The 20486-nt window shown below is 45.3% G+C and overlaps 1 protein-coding gene across 7 annotated transcripts in view; it reads right to left on the minus strand.

Annotated features, from left to right (window-relative positions):
- Positions 1 to 20486, minus strand: part of LOC138570086 (diacylglycerol kinase delta-like) — a 1083011-nt gene that overhangs the window by 65922 nt on the left and 996603 nt on the right. For all 7 annotated transcript variants that reach the window (XM_069648673.1, XM_069648675.1, XM_069648678.1 and 4 more), the window contains 6 exons: positions 16490 to 16581; positions 14314 to 14413; positions 12091 to 12358; positions 10409 to 10513; positions 5203 to 5302; positions 797 to 904 (listed from right to left, as the gene is read on the minus strand). In XM_069648673.1, coding sequence (XP_069504774.1) covers positions 797 to 904; positions 5203 to 5302; positions 10409 to 10513; positions 12091 to 12358; positions 14314 to 14413; positions 16490 to 16581 — 773 coding nt within the window. The remainder of the gene's footprint in view (positions 1 to 796; positions 905 to 5202; positions 5303 to 10408; positions 10514 to 12090; positions 12359 to 14313; positions 14414 to 16489; positions 16582 to 20486) is intronic.

Below are 20486 nucleotides of genomic sequence, written 5' to 3' on the forward strand. Positions count from 1 at the left end.
TTATATCTCTTGGCATTGGCATGGTCCAGCTGTTGAAGGATCCTCATCTGCCAGTACCAAGTGTACTGCATTTGCCAGTGGGGATGAATGAGGGCCTCCAACAGGGTCTTTGCTTTGTCGATCTGCTCTGCGCTGGGGGGGGGACTTTTGTTCCTCTTGGCAGCCGCTTCCACGGTTTATCAGGGATTTTAGTTTTTAGCTTTTCCAAGCGTGGATGGGAGGGCTGTTCTCTGCAGTTCCATCTCCTGCCACAGTACATACTTTAATCGACTCTCCGCTATCTAACGTCGTGCACTGTCTCGGTAGAGGTCTATGGTTCTTTTTAAAACGTATGTATAATTTTCTGCTTGTGTACGTTTAACTACCCCCGCCCCCAGTTCATTTACAGTACCCAAAACAAAGAGAAGGCATGCAAATGTGACCAGTCGTACTATATAGGTTCAATAGCATAACATGATATAACCAAGTAGTTGTAAGAATTATTATTTTCTTCATTGTGTCTTTAATGTATAAAACTTTTACAAATTCCAATACACCATTTTAAGACATAAAAATATACAATCCTACATATTATATACATTTCATTTCATACTCATTTAATTCATTGTTCTTATACACCCCATCTAAAACATATACAAATACACATTTTCTCCTAAATCAACGTGATTGGTTTTCTTTTTAAAGTGCAAGAGTCTATATTGTTAACTAGCAATCACAATGCCCAAGCCAACTCTTTTACTATCCCTGCTAACACGTCACATCGCCTGATTCTTGGACGGTCTGTTCCTCATCATACCTGCACTTTTTGGGGTTCTCGTCCCGCTTGTGATTGAACTCCAACGAGATCTTGGCATCCAGCCCGATGCCAAAGTAATTGTTCATGGTGCATCTTTCAGAGAACTGTCTGAAAATAAGTAACGACACAGTATTACCACCTGAGTAATATATACTTGACCTGAACAACACATGTGGCACGAGAGACCGGTTTGCTAGGCTTGCTCCATGAGCGGACAGCTTGGTGGAAGATCACTAAGATCTCAAGGGCTTTATCATGTGGAGCCACTTCTCCAACTTGTGAATATGGCCCTAAACTCACAAAATATGGCTTTTTAATTTTTTATTTTGTAACTGAAAAGATGGCACAAAATCAAATGGTAAACAAAGTTTGATTAAATTGCTATTTTTAAACCTTTTTGAACCCCCTTCTGCGGGTTATTCTGCCTATTGGGGACAGCATCTGTTGCAAGAAACATTGCAGTAATTTTGTGGTATTTCTGCAGAATTACTATCAAACTCGATTATTGTTACCACCACTCGGTCCCGCCACTTTGCAGCAGGGTTACGAGTGCAGTAACATGCTGTGATTCCGATGGGGTATATCTGCCGATTTTCGCTCTTGGAGTGGAGGATTTTACTGCTAGCATCATGCTGTGGGTAAATACCCCACTTCAAGGGCACACTTGTAATTCGGTGCTGTGGCAAAGGTGGCAGTATTTTCATTGCCACTCCAAAAAAGTGGAATTAATAGATTTACCGCTACTTTTCTATCACAACACCAAACTTGTAAGGAGGCCCATTGAATTAAAACCGCTTTTAGACGCATCTGGATCCTCAAGGATTCCGACTCTAGAAAATGCCATGCTTCCAAAAGGTTGCGGATACAGTGGCCTTTCTGCTCTCACACGGCCAAACGAACATTATTGAACGTTCTTGGATCCCTCAAATTATCGCATCCTCTCCAATTCCTCCTCCTAAATTGGGCAGAAAGTCCTCAAATGGACCTCAAGCTCATTGCTGCAGGTGAATCCTCCAACTATCCAGCCACCTCGTAGTTGGACGGTGCGGAAATGCGGCGGTATATGGTAATATAATGAATCCCGCACTGCCCAACACTTAATGAGGCCAATTAATGAAATCCTCTTTACAGCAGCGGAAAGGTCTATGCCAGTGGCCTTCCATCTGCTCAGGGTGATTTTACAAGATGAAATTGACGCATCCAGGAGATGCCTCTGGTTGGCCTGATCTTTTGCGAGTGAGCGATATGTCAGATGAGCCCCACTTTTCAAGCACCCCCACACGTGATAATGCTATTTAGCCTAAACAGGTGGAGGCCATTGGTAGCCAGAAGGAAAGTGTTGTGAAAGGGTGATGTCTTTTTTGGGTTGATGCATTTTCTTTTGCGCGCTTCGAGTCCTGCAGACGTCACGTCTCCAGGCAGCTGGGATCCACAGGGGCAGGCTGGACATGTACATAGTGTGACAACATTGAGCTTTGCCATATGTAGAAAGGAAGATTTTCAGCACGTTTAAAAAGCAAGCACATCACTGGAAAGTTTCTGAGAACTGGTGTCAACAGTTTCTCAAAGCCATTGTTCTAGGACAAGTTTGTGACAGAATGTGTTTTTCAAATGGCAAGCTGCTTCCTTCTGTATTCAGCACAATAGGACACATAAAGCGCCCCAATGCTTTGTGGGAGAGCTTGAACAATGCATGCTGATAAGAAGGAACAGGAGAGCCTCCGGTGGGATGCGTCGGACTGTCTAACAGTGGGGAGAGGAGTGGAGCCAAGCGTGCCAACGTGGGGATTCACGGCAGTCTCTTGTGCCCGTTCAGGACTCTTTTCACCATATCAAATCTTTGCATCATTTTAAATTCATAAGTCCTTTTGTCTCTCTGCATTTGGACAATTACATGTTGATGTTCAATCTTCTACCCCCTCTCTACAAGGTATATTCACCCCTGTTTGACAAACCATCAGGGCGTTATTTTCATCCATTCCACACTTTCCTTGGCACAAGATAAAACATTTACATGGCAGTGTGCAGTCTTGCCTTGGGATTCTGAATTGTCTAGGTGGGTTACCCTTGGGTGGCCAGCAATCTCAAGTGATGGCTATTACTGCAGAATGTCCTAGCTACGCTGCCCTTGGGTGGCCAGTATGCTCAGGTAATGGCTATTACTGTAGAGTGTCCTAGCTATGCTGCCCTTGGGGAGCCATTATGCTCAAGTGATGGCTATTACTGAACAATGTACTAGCTGCGCTGTCCTTGAGTGGCTAGTATGCTCAAGTGGTGGCTATTATTGTCGAACATCCTAGCTACATTGCCCTTGGGGGCCAGTATGCTCAGGTAATCGCTATTACTGTAGAATCTCCTAGCTAGGCTGTCCTTGTGTGGCCAGTATGCTCAAGTAATGGCTATTACTGTAGAATTTCCTAGCTATTCTGCCCTTGGATGGCCAGGATGCTCAAGTGATGGCTATTACCGAACAATGTTTTAACTGCGCTGTCCTTGGGTGGCCTGTATGCTCAAGTGATGGCTAATATTGAACATTGTTCTAGCTGCGCTCTCCTTGGGTGCCCAGCAAGCTCAAGTGATGTCTTTTACTGTAGAATGTCCTAGCTACGCTGCCCTTGGTTGGCCAGTATGCTCATGTGATGTCTTTTACTGTAGAATGTCCTAGCTACGCTCCCCTTGGTTGGCCAGTATGCTCAGGTGATGGCTATTACTATAGAATGTACTAGCTACGCTGCCCTTGGGTGGCCAGTATGCTCAAGTAATGTCTATTACTGTAGAATTTCCTAGCTATGCTGTCCTTGGGTGGCCAGTATGCTCACGTGATGGCTATTACTGAACAATGTTCTAGCTGCGCTGTCCTTGGGTGGCCACTATGCTCAAGTGATGGCTATTACTGTAGAACGTACTAGCTTCACTGCCCTTGGGTGGCCAGTATGCTCAGGTAATGGCTATTACTGTAGAATTTCCTAGCTACGCTCTCCTTGGGTGGCCAGTATGCTCACGTGATGGCTATTACTGAACAATGTTCTAGCTGCACTGTCCTTGAGTGGCCAGTGTGCTCAAGTTATAGCTATTACTGTAGAATTTCCTAGTTATGCTGCCCTTGGGTGGCCATTATTCTCAAGTGATGGCTATTACTGAACAATGTTCTAGCTGCGCTGTCCTTGGGTGGCCAGTATGGTCAAGTGATGGCTATTGCTGTACAATATTCTAGCTACGCTGTCCTTGGGTGGTCAGTATGCTCAAGTTATGTCTATTACTGTAGAATGTATTATCTGCGCTGTCCTTGGGTTGCCAGGATGTGCAAGTGATGGGTAATACTGTAGAATGTCCTAGCTACACTGTCCTTGGGTGGCCAGGGTGCTCAAGGGACGGCTTTTACTGTAGAATTTTCTATCTAAACTGTCCTTGGGTGGCCAGGATGCTCATGTGATAGCAATTACTGTAGAATTACCTAGCTACACTGTCCTTGGGTGGCCAGGATGCTCAAGTAATAGCTATTACTGCAGAATGTCCTTACTACGCTGACCTTGGGTGGCCAGTATACTCAAGTGATGGCTATTACGGTAGAATATCCTAGCTACGCTGCCCTTGGGAGGCCAATATGCTCAGGTGATGGCTATTACTGTAGAAATTCCTAGAGATACTGTCCTTGGGTAGCCAGTATACTCAATGTTCTAGCCGCGAGGGATGGCTACTACTGCAGTTGTGTGTGGATGAAACTGTGGCCTTCAGGCATCAGTGGTTGAAGGTAAGGATTTGATTATTTCTGGAGCTGTGAGCCTCTTATCTCAATAGCCCCCTATCCCATACCCCTCTCCCCTCTGCACTTGCATGTTCTGAACACTCTCAGGGCATAGTAGGCTCGTCTTCCCCTCCCCATTGTCTCTTCTTTTATTGTTGTATTTAACTATTTAACATTGTTGCAATTACATTGTCTATCATCCCCTGTCGCCTCCCTGTTGCCCTGTGGGCGCTTTGAAACAGTATTTGCTTCCTGTATAAGAACCCCTCCCTGTTGCCCTGTGGGCGCTTTGAAACAGTATTTGCTTCCTGTATAAGAACCTAACAAGTGAACAATAAATAAATAAAAAACTTCATAAAAAAACAAAATACCTCTGAGATACATAGGTTCAATTAAGAATGCTGAACAAATACAACATTCATGGGGCTTTCTAGGTAGGTCATCTTATGCCGAAGTTGAGATGCAACCAAACCAAGGTTTGCTCATAAAACCACATTGCTACGTCCCTACATCACTTCCATCAGCATCTCACAATTGGTGGGATCTAAATGTCTATGAGGATGCTCCAGGATAGTGAATTGGGAGGGCCACACATGCCACAAAAAAAGACTATATGTAGTATCTCTGATCCTAGCACTGCGACATTAGCATTGGTACTTACATAGAGTTGGGATCGTCTGTGAAATGAAGGGGACTAAATGTGTCAGATCTGTCCAGAAATATAGACGACGTTGTGGATGAAACTGTACCGCGTCGAGAACCTGCACAAATTAAAAACATGGAAAGAAACACATCAGACTCCACTGTTTAGAATCATTTTCTTGACTGTGCTACGTTACACTTCATTGAATAACATCCCTCTTTACCTGTCACCGGTTTCTATACTAAATGGGATAGAACGGCAAGGTACACAAGTTAAAAACATAACATGATCTTTATTGTAAAAAACCTGGAACTGTGTGATCTGTGCTAACCCAAAAACAATAAGAATATGAAAAGTCATATTGTCCTTATACAGGATTAATTTGGTTACTGGTAACAACAGTATAGTATCTCCTATTGAGTGTTTATTCCACAAAACATGCCATGCCTACACGTGTTACACACCTCAGCGCTTCTTCAGGGGAAACATGTTGCTGGCAATGAAATACTGTCAGGCCTATGATAGTTGCCTGTTTTGTTCTTCTCCTTGTCCCTTTAATCCAACCCCCATCCCCCTCTATCCTTATAATCCCACCCCATCACGACACATTTTAACCCCTTACCCCTCTACCCTATATATATTTATTTAATATTTCAGCATTTTTCAGTAATTTGGTTGCAATGTAATGTACCACTTTGACATTTGCTTCGGTAAAATGACTGGGTACCCCTTTATTGTGTAATGGGTGTGATATGTCACCATTTTGTGAAGTTATTGAAAAGCTAACTTGTGTTGGTTCTCCACATTTTACTGTTGAGATCATAACGAACAATTGAAATTCTATTACAAATTAAATTTGCTTTTGAGTTTACAGACAATTGGGGACCATTATAACTGTGGCGGTGCAGAATTAATGTGCCGGTATTAACGTATACTAGCACGTTTCCACACCAGCAAAGTATACGTTTGCTGGTGGGGTGGAGAAATTAGCATTATTTGTCTGTATTGCTCAGACTTGACAGGCTGTTGGCAGTCTATCTTTCTTTTTCTATATTTTACTAGTGCACTACTGTGTACCTTTAGTTGTACCCCAAAGGTGTCTTTTGGCAACTGCCGTGGCCAACATTGCGGCCGTGCTGTTTCTGCAAACCGCTGCCTTTGTTTTCCCATCCTCCTCCTGTGCAAGGGTAGGAATGATCATATGTGGTGAAAATTCTTCACAGTCTCTGCCCATAAAGGGCCTCTGTGTGCTTGGAACTGATGAGGGCTGGTTTAGAATCTCATGCACCCTAATCCACATGCTCGCCTTGACTGATGAATCACAAGTGTCTATGAGCTGGTTATCCAAGATTGGATAACCTCTCAGGCTTTGAATGGTCCATGTTTCCTGATAGGTGGACTGGGATGACTCCCAACCCAGCATGTTGTCTATTTAGGAAAGTTTTAGAGCCAATTTCCAGTGGATTACTGGCCCTCTATTCTGAAGCACCGAGAGGACCTTGAAGAATGTAGGGACTCCTGCTCAAACCAAGATTAGTCATAACAGACTCCCATAAGGCAAAGATCTGCCTCTCTCAACCATGAAAAATCTACGCCAGGATCCTCCACTGAGCCATTAACGACAAATAGTAATTTGTCCGCCTCTTCTTTTGCCGTGATCCGCTCGCATGTAGGACCTGCAGATGGGCTCCAGCCCAGAAGGTCTCCACACTGTGAGAGTGGGACGCCATCTTGAACTCGGACACCGAGCTGCTGTGCCAGCTGCTCACTGTGCATCATCATCAAGGGACATCTTCTCTGTTGCTCCGCTGCTGCTCGTGGTCTCCAGGCTGAGCCAGCCCATTGGAGATGAAGTCCTTTGTCTCCATCTTGTTGCCAGAAGGCCCTTGCTGGGCCCCCTGAAGGCTGCTCCCTACCAGTTGCATTGTATAGCCTTCTATAGCAGTGTGGGACTTCATGCAGAAGCCGTCATTCATCTAGCTCCTGAGGTCAAGATACAGGCATCTTCTGTGACCATAACTTCTGAAACAGAGAATGGGCTCGTGGGCAGCAGACCCACTCTTTACCCGGAAACTCACCTCTGCACCAGCGACCCCTGGGCATTCTTCAATGCAGCCGTAAACATGACTAGTCTTTCCCAGGTCTTCACACTTCCATGGAGTCCTAGGTCTCCTTGTGTGGGTCTCCTGGCCATGCTTGTCTATCATTTTCAACCCAACCCCCCCAGACCACATAAACCTACAGCCACCTCTAGCCTAGTCTGTGGAGATGAAATCTGGACATAGGATTCTGATGTGGGGTCTCCTGAATCCCCAGATTGGTGGCTGCCCAACCTTTCTACAAGGAACCTGTAAGTACATGCTTACCCATTAGTATTACAGCACCACATTAGCCCAATGCCATTGTCCTATGATAGCCTGTGGGTGAAACATTAACATTGACTAAACGTTCTCCTAAACAAATGAAACTGCTTACTTATCCACGACGTTGGTTGGACAATTGCTTAGAGGGTGGAGGTGGACAGTATTAGTGATTTTGCTGGTTTTCCTTATATGGTCTATAATACTTGTATACTGCTTTCTATTTAATGTGTGTATAATGTCCACTGCTTTATGTATATAAATGTGGTGTGTATTTAGATACATATAAACACACACATAACGATATAAGTTATATATTGCATATATATAAGAAATGTATAACCTATTTATATATACGCATGTGTGTATATATATATCTGTGTATGTGCTGCACTATAGTTAGGTTGAGTATCAAGTACCATAGGAAATCTGAAAAATGAATTACTAATAACTTGTACAACGGATTAAGTTGAAAGTTTGCAGACAAAATTGCAGATTTTTTAAAGTTGGAAAAAAAAAGAGAATAACGAAAAAAGTATTTGGACAGCTGCAGTGGGGGTGTAAAGTGGACACGACCGAAGGCCATGGCCCAGAACTGTTTTAAAATATAGAGTGGGCACGGCCAAAGGCTGTGCCCATTAGCCAGGGCCAAAGGCCCTGGGGCTAGTGGGCTCAAAAGAGATGGAAAGTTGCCATGCCCTAATGCCATGGCGAGTTGGCTGGAAAGTTGCCACAGCCAAAGGCCATGGCGAGTTGGCTGGAAGTGTTTACATACAGTGGGCATGTCTAAAGGAAGTGCTCACTGGCCAGGGCCAAAAAGTGCCCGGAAACTTTTTTAAATATAGAGTGGGCACGGCCAAATGCTGTGCTCATTAGCCAGGGCCAAAGGCCAAAGGCCCTGGGCTAGTGGGCTCGAAAGAGATGGAAAGTTGCCACGGCCTAATGCCATGGCAAGTGCGCTGGAAGTGATTAAAAATATACAGTGGGCACGGCCAATGGCCATCCTCACTGGCCAGGTCTGAAAGCCCTGATTAGTGGGCCCAAAAGAGAGGGAGAACGTGTGCAGTGGCCATTGTCGAAGGCCATAGGTAGTGGCCGGAGGCTCTGGCTAGGGGGCTCGAAAGGCATGGAAAGTCGGCGTGGGAACTTAGTGGGAAATTCACTGAAAAACGTTAGTTAAAGTTTAGTTAAATTGACCAGATTTATCGTAACGAAACCCTTCAAATTCTGCAGATGTACGAAGTCATGACCGGCTTAACTCCTGTTGCCAAGCCCATGAGCACATACATATTATAAGAGAAGGGAGTCACAATGACATGTAAAATGGCATCCTGGGGGATATAGCATTATGGGCGACATCAATGGGAGTGTGCCGAGTTAAGCCGGCCATGACTTCCCACATCCACTGAATTTAAAGGGTTTTGTTGCGATAAATGTGGTCAACTTAACTAAATTTAACTGTATATATAGGTAATTTTTCAGTATTGACTGTGTGGACAATAGTTTCCTTGGTCTGCCTTGTGAATGCTCAACTCTTCAAAGAGAAAACCGTAACTGCTCTGCCACAATACCAGTTGGAATAGGTCTAACCTTTGGTGACACCCTGCAGTTCCACTGCAGGTTGGTTTCTCCAAGCCCCACAACAGTGGTGGTATAGAGAAACCCTCTTAACGCTTTATGCTATAAATGGGCACATTTAACACAAAACAGAAGCACCTGGGGTGGTCGATGCATGGTAAAAGATGCAATTGAGGATCAGGTATAACTTTTGTCAGAGGTCTGCAGCTGAAAGCTCTCCAGATGTTTTGGACTACAAATTCCATGATCCCCACTATTGACTATGCTGACTAGACCTGATAGAAGCTGTAGTTCAAAACCCCTGGAGAGCCAACAGTTGCAGACCCCTGCTTTTTGTACAAGGTTGAGTATGTGACTATGTTCACCTATTCTGCAGCTAGAACCCTCGCTGTTCAGATGATGACTGTGAAATGATAACACCTGCTAATGTGCCATGGATGCCCTTTCACATTGGTGTGCTTGGTTGCATCTCTCAAACATTTAAGGCACATGCAATGCCTGGGCTGGGTAACCTCCAGTACCACAACACATTTCCACCTTACCAGGAGAAACTGACTCTGATCACCCAGGGTGTTTTCTATACAGGTTTGTATGATAAACAAACAACATGACTGTGAACAAGACTGTGGGCCTCATTCCGAGTATGGGGGTAGCCATGCCGCTTTTAGCGGCATGGCTACCCCCATACCGGGTACTGGTCCGGGTTCCTTGAATGGGGAAATACCGGGCCATTCCGACCTTGGAGGGCCCGGTATTTGCCCATTCAAGGAACCCAGAAACTGTACATCCCCATTCCTATTTGAGCCCCCATAGGGAATGGGGAGGATGCTAACAACGGGTCCGTTGTTAGCATCCTGGTCTACTCGCGGGACCCATTAAGGACGGGTTTTCCTTAGCGGGACCCGTGAACAGACCTCGTAATGAGGCGGTAGGGGGTTAAGGCGCCGGCAGCTCTACCAGCACCGTTAACCCCCTACCGCCTATGTTGTAATGGGGCCCTGTGTTTTAACCAATGTCTATCCATTAAAAGCAACTGATTTGTAGAGCCCAAAGACACAGCTGGGCACCATTCTTGGAGCACACTGGAGCCACTAAGACAGGCACAACATACACAAATTACCCCATACTCCCACCTTCAACATTGAGCCATCAATATTCACCAGCAAGAAGAATTCCTGAATCCCGCTTTGGTTGAGAAGGTTGAGATGTGTTTTGTGATGTCAATCCCTGGATAGACCTGTCAAGGCAAATCCCCAGCATGCAATGGAGTGAAACAGCAAACTTACTGAAAGTTTCTGAGTCCTTGCTGAACTCTTCAGATAACTCTTTCCGCATGGAAGAGGTGGAAGGGTTTTGGTAAACTTGAGTGTGCTTATTTTGTTCATCAACCGCTGTATCGTAGAAAGAAGAAGAAAAGTAGGTCATTGTAGGTTTATGGGTGAGGACTTAACTTGTTTATAACAATTGCGGGGGGACGGCGGAATATTAATAATTGAAGTTACTTTCCTTTTTAGTTTTGTGGGCTCCCCCGGCCCAGAGGAGCACTGGAAACTTAAAACGAAAGTACAGGCAATTATGAATATGCCACCGCCCACCGATGCAGCAGTCAGCTGAATATTATTAATTGCAGTGACTTTTGATTTATGTTTCCAGGGCTCCCCCAGTCTGGGGGGGGGAGCCCATGAAACTTAAGAAAGTAACTGCAATTATCAATCCAACGCTGCCAGACTGTAGCCTGCCAGCATTCTCTGCTCTCCGGCAGCAATAGGTAAAAGTTCCCACTAGGGGCCTTTTGCTTGATTATTGCTGCGTGAGTGAAGTTTGCATAAGCACAGTAGGCTCATTAATTTCACAAAATGGATGCCTCCTAGTGCTGGAAATATATGACTGAGGCTCATTTGCCAAATATTTTACATAGGAACTTTAGGTAAAGATATTTTTTATGTACATTTTTATTATGGTCCGTCCTTTAAAAGAGTCACATTTTTTAGTGAACTCTTCCCCTTTAAATGCACTTGCTGCATTTTCCGCACTGCTGCAAATGTTAAATAATAAGGTGAACTATTTGCAGGTCTATTGCAGCTGGTAGCTCAGAGGGTTAAGCATGCGCTGCTGGCACCTGTGTGTGATTTGCAGGTCTCAGGTTTGAATCACAGCAAAGCAAACTAAGTATTTCATCCTTCCGATTTCCTTAAATTAGCACCAACTTCACCTGGGTAATCATAATTGTATATACACATGATGTATGTGTTTTTACTCGAAGGTGCTACATACAAAAATATTATTATCTTTGCATTTCAAACTTGGGTCTTTTATTCGAGGCATACCCGCCTAGTAAGATGATAGGGGTTTTAAGTTACTTTTTCGAATATCACTAAAATCCTGCAATGATACCTGTTTAAAGAAAAACTGAAGTGAATTATTGCTTGCACTATTATATGTTTGTTTGTTTATTTATTTAAGGAACACAAGAGACTGTACTTGGAAAAATCTACCAACGCCACTACTGGGCACGCTAAATCAAGATCTTTAAAAAAAGATACTTTGAAAGACCTAACTCATGAAAATTTTGAGCAACATTGAATACGGAACTGGTGGAAGCAACACTACTTAGGGGTTTGCATTCATGTAAACAGATAGAGGATAGTTCTAATTGTAATAGAAAATAACAGAATTACTTTTTTTGTCCCTATTTTATATTCCTTTCGTGTCACTAAACACAACAAAAGATGAAGCAGGAAATCTGCACTGTGCAATCCTCTTGAACACTTCAAGATGGCCACATAACTGACTGACACTGAGCTTTCTTGCTCCTCTTGAGTCCCATGATGGCTATCTCGTCCCTGCACTGATTTCCTCCGATCTCGCCCCCACTGATTGCAAAGATATCTTCAAAGCTGAAGGGTCCTCCAATTCTGCCCTGCAACGCACAGGCAGCAGTGGGCGCCACCTTTGCTGCACAACATACCCTTTTCAGTTTCTTCAATGATCTGCCTCAAGGCCTTCTTCAGGCTGTTGGCTCGCAGCATGAGTTGCTCCTTGGACTTGAATATTCGGGGCACGGCGCTCGGCCTGAAGCCTTCCATGGGATCCTCTTTCTCATTAGTCTCCCGGCTGCCCTCCTTCGCCTCCGTGTAAGCCGTAGTGTGGGTGACACCGGACGGTACGATAATGGCCTGCGACTCATCGTTAAGTGCTAGGACCAAGGAGTCGAGCTTGTCGTTGAGCATTTTACACTGAAAAACACAAGGTAGAGCCACAGTCAGCCTGGACCGGCAGAGGTGAGTAAGGACAGAAATGCTTTCAAGCAGCAGTACGACCTACAATAGTTTCTAAAAACATTCATGTCTATGAGCTCAAGTGGAAACATCCGCATATGATTTATGTGGTATCGAACTACAGTGCGACACAGATGAGAAACAGGAGAGTTATGCTCCCTAACACGCTCATAATTGAAAATGATGACTGCGCGCAGTTGAGTAATTTTCTTAGGGAAATTGGCCTGCATCACCATGAACTCACAAAATACCTGTGCAAAAATAGACACCAGAAAGATGATTGTAGATGGGGTGGTCTTTAGTCATTGGCGCACTACGCAGAGTAAATGGCACATACCTTTTTGACTTTTTGTACCAAAAATGTTTACATTTAGGAAGTGGGTCCAGATGATGAAAAAATGGAAGGGGGACCCCTATTACAAAATCATGAAGATGGCTAAGGAACGGGCTGTATTGCATTTGGGCATTTCCTGCGTCAGGCTGGGATGGTGTGCTCATGGACCCTTTCAGACATAGAAATCCACAGACAGTAGCGGTTCCATGTGTTGATATCCCCGTAAAAATATTGCGATACAAAAATATCGCCATTTTTGTCTGGCGATATTGAGCCATGGACCCTGCGGGGGACACCCGTGCAAACCCCGCATTAATTTTAAATGTGCGGGGGACACCCCTGCAAGCCCCGCCCCCACAAATGATCACCCCCAAAAATATCGCCTATGGCGAGACAAACAACCATATGTAAATAGATATTTTTGGTGGGGATAATATGTAGGGATACCACAGTAGCGTGCAATTGATCAATGGAGGAATGGATAGCGTTCATGTGATTCCCCACAGCCTGCACCGCTTTAAAACATATTTGTGTTCACAAAGTTAGGCCAAGGCTGAGGAAAGTCTCCTAAACCTGCCGGTGTGAAGAAGTGGGCGCCTCCTCTTCATGGCGAGAACAGACTATAGCATTTCCGTACCCTCTGTAATCTCCCCACTCTAGTGTAAGGAAATTGAAGGACTGTGATTTGAAGAAGACCCAGATAAACCTGAAACTCCTGCGCATAATAACTTACTTGCTGTTCACATTCCTGCAGGAGTCTGACACCTGTGGCGCTCCAGATGTTTTGGACTACCTCTCCAATGATCCCTTATCTTTGACTGTGTTGGGTAGGCCTGATGGGAGTTATAGTCAAAATCAACTGGAGAGTCAACGGTTGCAGATCCCTGCAAGGATTCAACCTCCTTCGTGTCTTCTACCTCCTGCCATGTGAGTTCTACAGTATATAAAGGTTGTGGTCGCTCCACATGATCTCAGCAGCATACGGGACAGGGTGCAGTTCACATGAGCTCTTCAGTGTATGGGACGTGGTGCACTCTACATGGATTCTGCAGTATACCATGCGTGATAAAGTCCACATGAGTTCTGCAGTGTAAGGGACGCAGTGCACTCTACATGGGTTCTGCAGTATACCGGGGCGTGGTACAGTCCACATGAGCTCTGCAGTTTATGGGACGCGATGCGCTCTACATGGTTTCTGCAGCATATCGGGCGTGGTACAGTCCACATGAGTTCTGCATTGTAAGGGACGCGGTCAGTCCACATGAGCTCTGCAGTATATCGGATGTGGTGCACTCTACATGGGTTCTCCAGTATACCAGGCGTGATAAAGTCCACATGAGTTCTGCAGTGTAAGGGATGTGGTGCATCCTACTTGAGTTCTGTAGTGTAAGGGATGTGGTGCACCCTAAATGAGCTCTGAAGTATAAGGGATGTGGTGCACCCTACATGAGTTCTGAAGTATAAGGGATGTGGTGCACCCTACTGTAGTTCTGTAGTATACAGACGTGGTATAGTCTTGTCAGCCAGACCAAGGTTGGTACGGCCCAGTAGGAACCACTCGAGCCGCAACAGTCCTTACCTTCCTAGACATGGCGTCAGCTTCCTCCTTGTTCTCGGTGACTCTTTCGTAGGCCTTCCCAACCTCTGCCACAAACTCGTTCACCGTTTGGCACAGGAACCTACAGCAGAGGGAAGGCGAGGCAAGGAGACATGTGGGGTGAGGGACAAGGGAAGAGCAGACGGGTGAAACAGGGGCGTGGCAAGCTTGAGTCACTCTGAGACACTACGTGATTCAGCTAGTTCCAAGTACATGGGTTTCAGAATCAAGCATAACCTCAGGTTCTGACTTGGGAGCAAGGGGTCCTGGGTTCGAGTGTCGGCTTCCCCACTTGTGCGAATTGTGGAGTCCTGAGCCATTCACTTTAACCCCTTTTACTCCAGTTCCCTCTTCAGCGAAAACTAAGCAAGCACATACTCTGTCTCTTTGCAGTGGTCAGAACCTTCCGGTAGGGGTCCCCATTCTAAAGCGCAAGGTGGAAGTAATGCACGTGTTACGTTACAGCGAGCAGCAGGCACGGAAGCAGCAGTGCAGCTCACCAGCTGAATTGGCAGCTGACCGTTTGGCTGACAGGGCCACCCGCCGCAAGACGTTTGGCAGTAGAGAAGCAGGATAGGACTCTACACTTAGCCTCAGGATTTGCATAGCTGAGCCTGGTGAATAACTGCACATGGATGGAAGCGCTGATCTTTATAGTGGTCATTTTTTTTCAGTGTTCACTTCGCTCACAGTGCTGCCATCCAGTGACAACTGAGCAGGCACCATAAACATGTTTCACCTGCCGGAAGTTGGATTTGATATGCAGACATGCCAACATTCTGAAGGCCCTGAGAGGGAGATTTCAGCCCCGAATCGGGAGAATGCATTTTCCCCATAGGAATGCATTGGGGATATTGTTATTTTAGGCAGGAGACAGTAACAAATAGTACGGTTTTTAATGAAAAAATCGGGAGTCTCCCACCTAAATCGGGAGGGTTGGCATGTATGGCTATGCAGTGTTAGACCTCAGCCGTGGGAATATGAAGGTGTGGGACGGGGGCATATTGGAAAGAAAGCGTCTGATTTATAAACAATTTCTCTCACTGGCATGAGCCAAGTGTGCCCACATGTAGGGAAAATGTACCCATTTGGCTTGGAGACTGATTCACAGAAAGAACATTTCACAAATGCCTCTTCGTATGTGGTTTTGGGCCCTCACTCAAGAGTGCACATGCCGTGGTGACATCAGTAATCCACAAGCCAATGCACTGTGGGGTTCACTGGCTCGGTGGCCCCTATTCCTACCCCCGGCCTGCCAAGGCTCAGTGCAGATCGCCGCTTTCAGGTTCCTGCCTTCATTGCAGCACTTGGAATGGAAATTCCCATGCATGCATGGCATGAGCGTTTCCATTCTTTGTTTACTTTACCAACTCTGGGATGAGGGTAGAAATGTGAAACATGCACTGCAAGAGACCAGACCGATGAGTACTGTCACTGACCTTTGCCCTCCATCCATACAATAGCTGATGTCTAGTGCTAATTAAGAAGGGGATTAGGAGTGGGCGAAAATCCTGGCAGCAAAACAGAATTGGTGAAATAAGCCAACAATTCTGCTACCAGATGGGCAATTTTCCACCTTTTCCGCCATACTTTTTGCGTTTTTTGTTTTGCAACAGAAAATTTGTTTTTTGACGACATTTTGTTTTTTGTGTCGCCAGAAGAACGGAAAACATAACATTTCGGAGTAAGACGAGATTTGAAGAGGCAAAAAAAAAACTTTCCTGCAAACATTTTATTTAAAAAAAAAAATGAAATTTCGGAAAAAAGAACTCTCGGGCTGAAAAAGGTCTCAAACAGCCAATTTCCTCATGGGACCCAATTGGCGAATTGTGTCGAAATTTGCCAGGAAACTGACAATTTTTGTGTGGAATGGAATTCTCACTCACCCGTATTCGGGGTGACAGACACAGGCTGCACATGTCTTAGCTAGATAAAGATTCCCTCTGTGAAGGCATATCTGTTCATCCCTGGCCTCTGTAGCCTTCCTACCGCGAGAAGCACAGTTGCAACCTCTCAAAGTCAGAATCATATTGGCTAATATAAATTTGGACGGTCATTGGCCGGTTGACCAACTGGCTAGGTTGTGATTTGTTGAACCTCAATAGAACTCTTCAAAGTATGGCTGATGGTCGGCGCATGCGCTAAGGAAATCACTTACTTCCCAGAGGAAATGACATCACAGTGTTTGTCTGATTCCAGGATTTTCGCCAGGTGTAGGGCCACAGAATCAGCATACTGGGATATCTGCGCCTGTGAACAGAAGACGAAGAACAGAAGTATTGTATTGTGCACGCTTTGTGTGTTGTTCACTTCTAAATATCCAGGAAGATGGGCAGTGGAGTAACTTTGCTCAAAATGTGGGGGAGGGGGGACATGACATCCGAAGAAAAGGTGCCCCAGCCAAATAAATGGGGACAACATGGTGTGCCATGAAAGTTGGGTGCGGGGGACAAACACCCCTGTGCCCCCCTAAAATTACACCCATGAAGATGGGGTCACTCGTCACCATCACACTGATGACTGTGCCAAGGCTGTGGCAATTCTCTGTGCAGAAAACAAATGGGCAACTTCATCATAGCAGTGGTTCAACACATGGCACGCCAGTCAGCCCCGGGCAAGCTCTGGGATATTTCACATGGATGCCACTTTCACCGACAGATCATTGGTTCGAATCCAACCCTACATGGACTCTGATTGGCTCATGAAACCCTACGGTGGTTGGCTCATTGCATATGGGATAAGAGTTGCTGACCCCACTACAGGCGCCTCTGGGGTGGGGGTCCAGTTGGCAGTCGTGCATGGCCACACTTGGTGAAGACGCCCATGCTCTTGGTACTCTAACCAGACAGGGGCCAGGGAATTTAGTGACACAATCCATGAAATGCCCTAGTGTGCCTTGTACCAGGTCTTCGAGGTCAGGAAAAGTGACAGACAGCGAGATTAACTTGCCGATGGGCCTGGCTGTCAGCAGCCCACCCTGGCAGACACTGGGCAGCTGTGGTCTCCAATCACTTAAAATTGTTTTGACGGAATGTTGCTTTTCAGTTAAGAGTTTTAATTAATAAAATGGTCATAGCATAGGTAGTCTGTGATTTTACCCAAAACTTTTTATTCAAGGCATTTTTACCAAAACAATTTTACCAAAAAAGATTGAATTTTACCTAAAAATTCCAATCCCCCAGTTCCCCATGATTTTAACCCCCAGCCCCCTATTCACCTGTTTTAAACCCTCACCCCCATATATATTTTTTTTTAATTCAGTGTTTTTTTCGGTAATTTTGTTTTGGTAAAAAATGCCTCGAATAAAAAGTTTTCGGTAACATCACTGGATACAAATTTATTGATGAGCTATTGCCACCAATGGACATAAAGGAAAGACTGCAAACTAGGGCCACTAGCATGGCTATTGATGAGTGACACTTATCAGGTTATCTAACCCAGGAATAATGGAAAAGGAGAACAGACTGCATAGTGCCATGCCATTGGATGGACGATTTTGAGCAGCGAGATGGCTGAGAAACGTTTGTGTTAGACTGCTGTGAATTGTGTTAAGGAGGCGTAGACAGGGTAGGGCCTGAGCGGGCAAGGCCCACCCAAAATCTGTAAATGCCACTCAGCATCACTGTGTGGGCATTTATAGATGTTAATGTCACTGTGGTGGGCCCAACTAGATTAGATTTAGGCCCCACTTGTTAGACAATCCTGACTACGCCTGTGGTTAAGGGGCTGTTAAGAGGAGGTTATTCAACTGTGACAGAGGCACCATTTCACAAAATCTACATTGATTATTTGTATACGTTTTAAAAAATATATTTTATCCATTTGCACCTTCATTTTGAAGATGGAAATGGGCCATACCGTCACTGGTGTTTTTTTAATGAAGAAAAGGATAATTACTACCCCTTTTTGCATTACATGGTAAACATGGTGAGAAGCCAATAGCGTTGTTTTTTGTTGTGGAGTATTACAAATGGCGTCCAATGGGGAGCTGTGTAGGATAGTACCCCAGAGAAATGATGAGCAGGGAGGGGCATGTGTCAACTGTGAGCAAGTGGAATTCATTTTAGAGAGTGACGTGGGGTTCCCAGAATCAAGCTGCGGCAGGTGTTCTAAGGGCGAGAGACATACGCCTTGCTTTTATTAATTTTTTACACCTTTATTTATTGCTCTACACTTCTCCAAGAACAGTCTGTAAGCAAATATCTCGACTTGTGGCATATGAAAGTTACATTACAATGTTCATGACCCACACCAGAGCAATGGCCCGCCACCGCCCGTTCAGCTCTTATGTCTGACAAATATCGCCTAAAATCAGTCCACGTGTCCTTCCTTCGGCCCGGCCCACCTCGTCAGCATGGTTATGCAAAGCTTTTCATTAGCATTAGCCCAGGTAACATGGCTTAGCCAGACCTCCACCCTGGGTGGAAGCTTATCTTTGCATTTGGGCACTATACCCCTTTTTGCCAGTGGTGGGCCCAGGTTTACGAATGTGTGTTTACTTTTAGGGACATTTGCACATAAACCAAAGAGGCACTGTCTGGGATCTTGTCCCCCTCCCCCTCCCCACACACAGCGGTTTATTATTGTCAGTTTTTCACCCACCGCAGCCCAAAAGTCCATCAAAACGCGGCATTGCAATTTCAAATGAATATATACCGCTTTTTCTGATTTACGCGTAGTGCAGGGACCCTCACAGTCCGTTGAAATCCTTTTACTTTTGCTGGGGTACAATGCACTCAATAGCCTAAACTGTATTGATCTGAATTGGGAGTTGGACACTTGTTTAGTCAACTCACACATTTTGACCCATTCATTACTCTCAGTTGGGGCCTGGTCTTGCAGCATTATGTACAGTGTTGACACGGGCCCTCTGCACCCTTGTGAGTTTGCAATGTATGGGGCACATGGATTCTCCTGAGGTTCCCCTGAGAATGTAGGCCATTTTACCCTGAAGGCCGCCCTTAATATGAAGCACTGTATCAGCTCAGTTGTGGTTCCCTTTGTTGACACTCTTGGCTCTTGCAGTTTCAAGAATATCCTTTCCGTAACATATCCTCTCGTACTCCCAGTCGTGACCTATCCCAGTGCGCCTGAAAATCCTTACCCATGGTAGGTGGGATGTCCGGAAAACCCATAGTCGTGCCCTCTTATATGGATTTACAACCCTTGCTTCAATGAATACCATTGTCCATGCTGCTAGGGTTGCCCCCAGCAGATCATAGGGACACTCCTCCTTGAACCGTGTGTTGCTTATTAGGAGAGCTCTGGAGTCTGGTGCGAGCTGCTCGATCCCTACATGGCGGGGATGAGGAGGGGCTTCCGAGATGCAAATTGTGTCTGTGTGGCTACCCAATATAGTTGGAAATTCGGCAATGCTTATACACCCTTTATCAAATGCTCTAGCCAAGACTTCCCACATCCTTCGTACCACTCCCGAATGCCATAGGAATTTAGAGCATTTACTATGCAGGTCTTTGAAGAATCCTTTGCCCCCATAGTGGGATGTTTGTGAACACATATAAGAATTTTGGAAGTATCACCACTTTAATTAGCGCCAGTCGTCCAGCCAAAGACAGCGGTGGACATGACCATTTCTGTGTTTTGGCACCAGTTGTTGCACACATACTTCATAGTTCTGAGCAAGCAGGGTCTCTTTCTACCTGGCAATGTTAATACCCAGGTATTTAATACCCTCCCAGGACGACTTCAGCTTGTAGCTATTGTGCGGTTTGCTCATCATGTCTGGCAGGGGGAACATCTCTGTTTTAGTATAGTTAACTGTGAACCCAGACAAGCGTCGGAGACGGGTTACATCTCTCATAATCGGGTCTAGGTTCTTGTCTGGGTCTTTTACATATATAAGAATATCCTCACTGGTTTTACCAACAGACGTAAGCCTTTCGTCCCATGTAGTGTCCTTATCAGGTTGTCTAGAAGTTCAATACAAATCGTTAACAGCAATGGGGACAGAGGCCATCCCCGCCTAGTGCCACGCTCCAATTTTATGGGTTCGGACAGCATCCCATTGACTCTTACCCTTGCTGATGTTTCCATGTACAGCATTCGGACAGATTTCACAAATTGGGGGCCAAATCCACATTTAACCAGAATTGCGAACAAGAACTCCCATGAGACAGTATCAAATGCCTTCTGGG

Source organism: Ambystoma mexicanum, chromosome 2q, assembly GCF_040938575.1.
Source record: "Ambystoma mexicanum isolate Mex_15411 chromosome 2q, UKY_AmexF1_1, whole genome shotgun sequence".
NCBI classification, from domain to species: Eukaryota; Metazoa; Chordata; class Amphibia; order Caudata; family Ambystomatidae; genus Ambystoma; species Ambystoma mexicanum.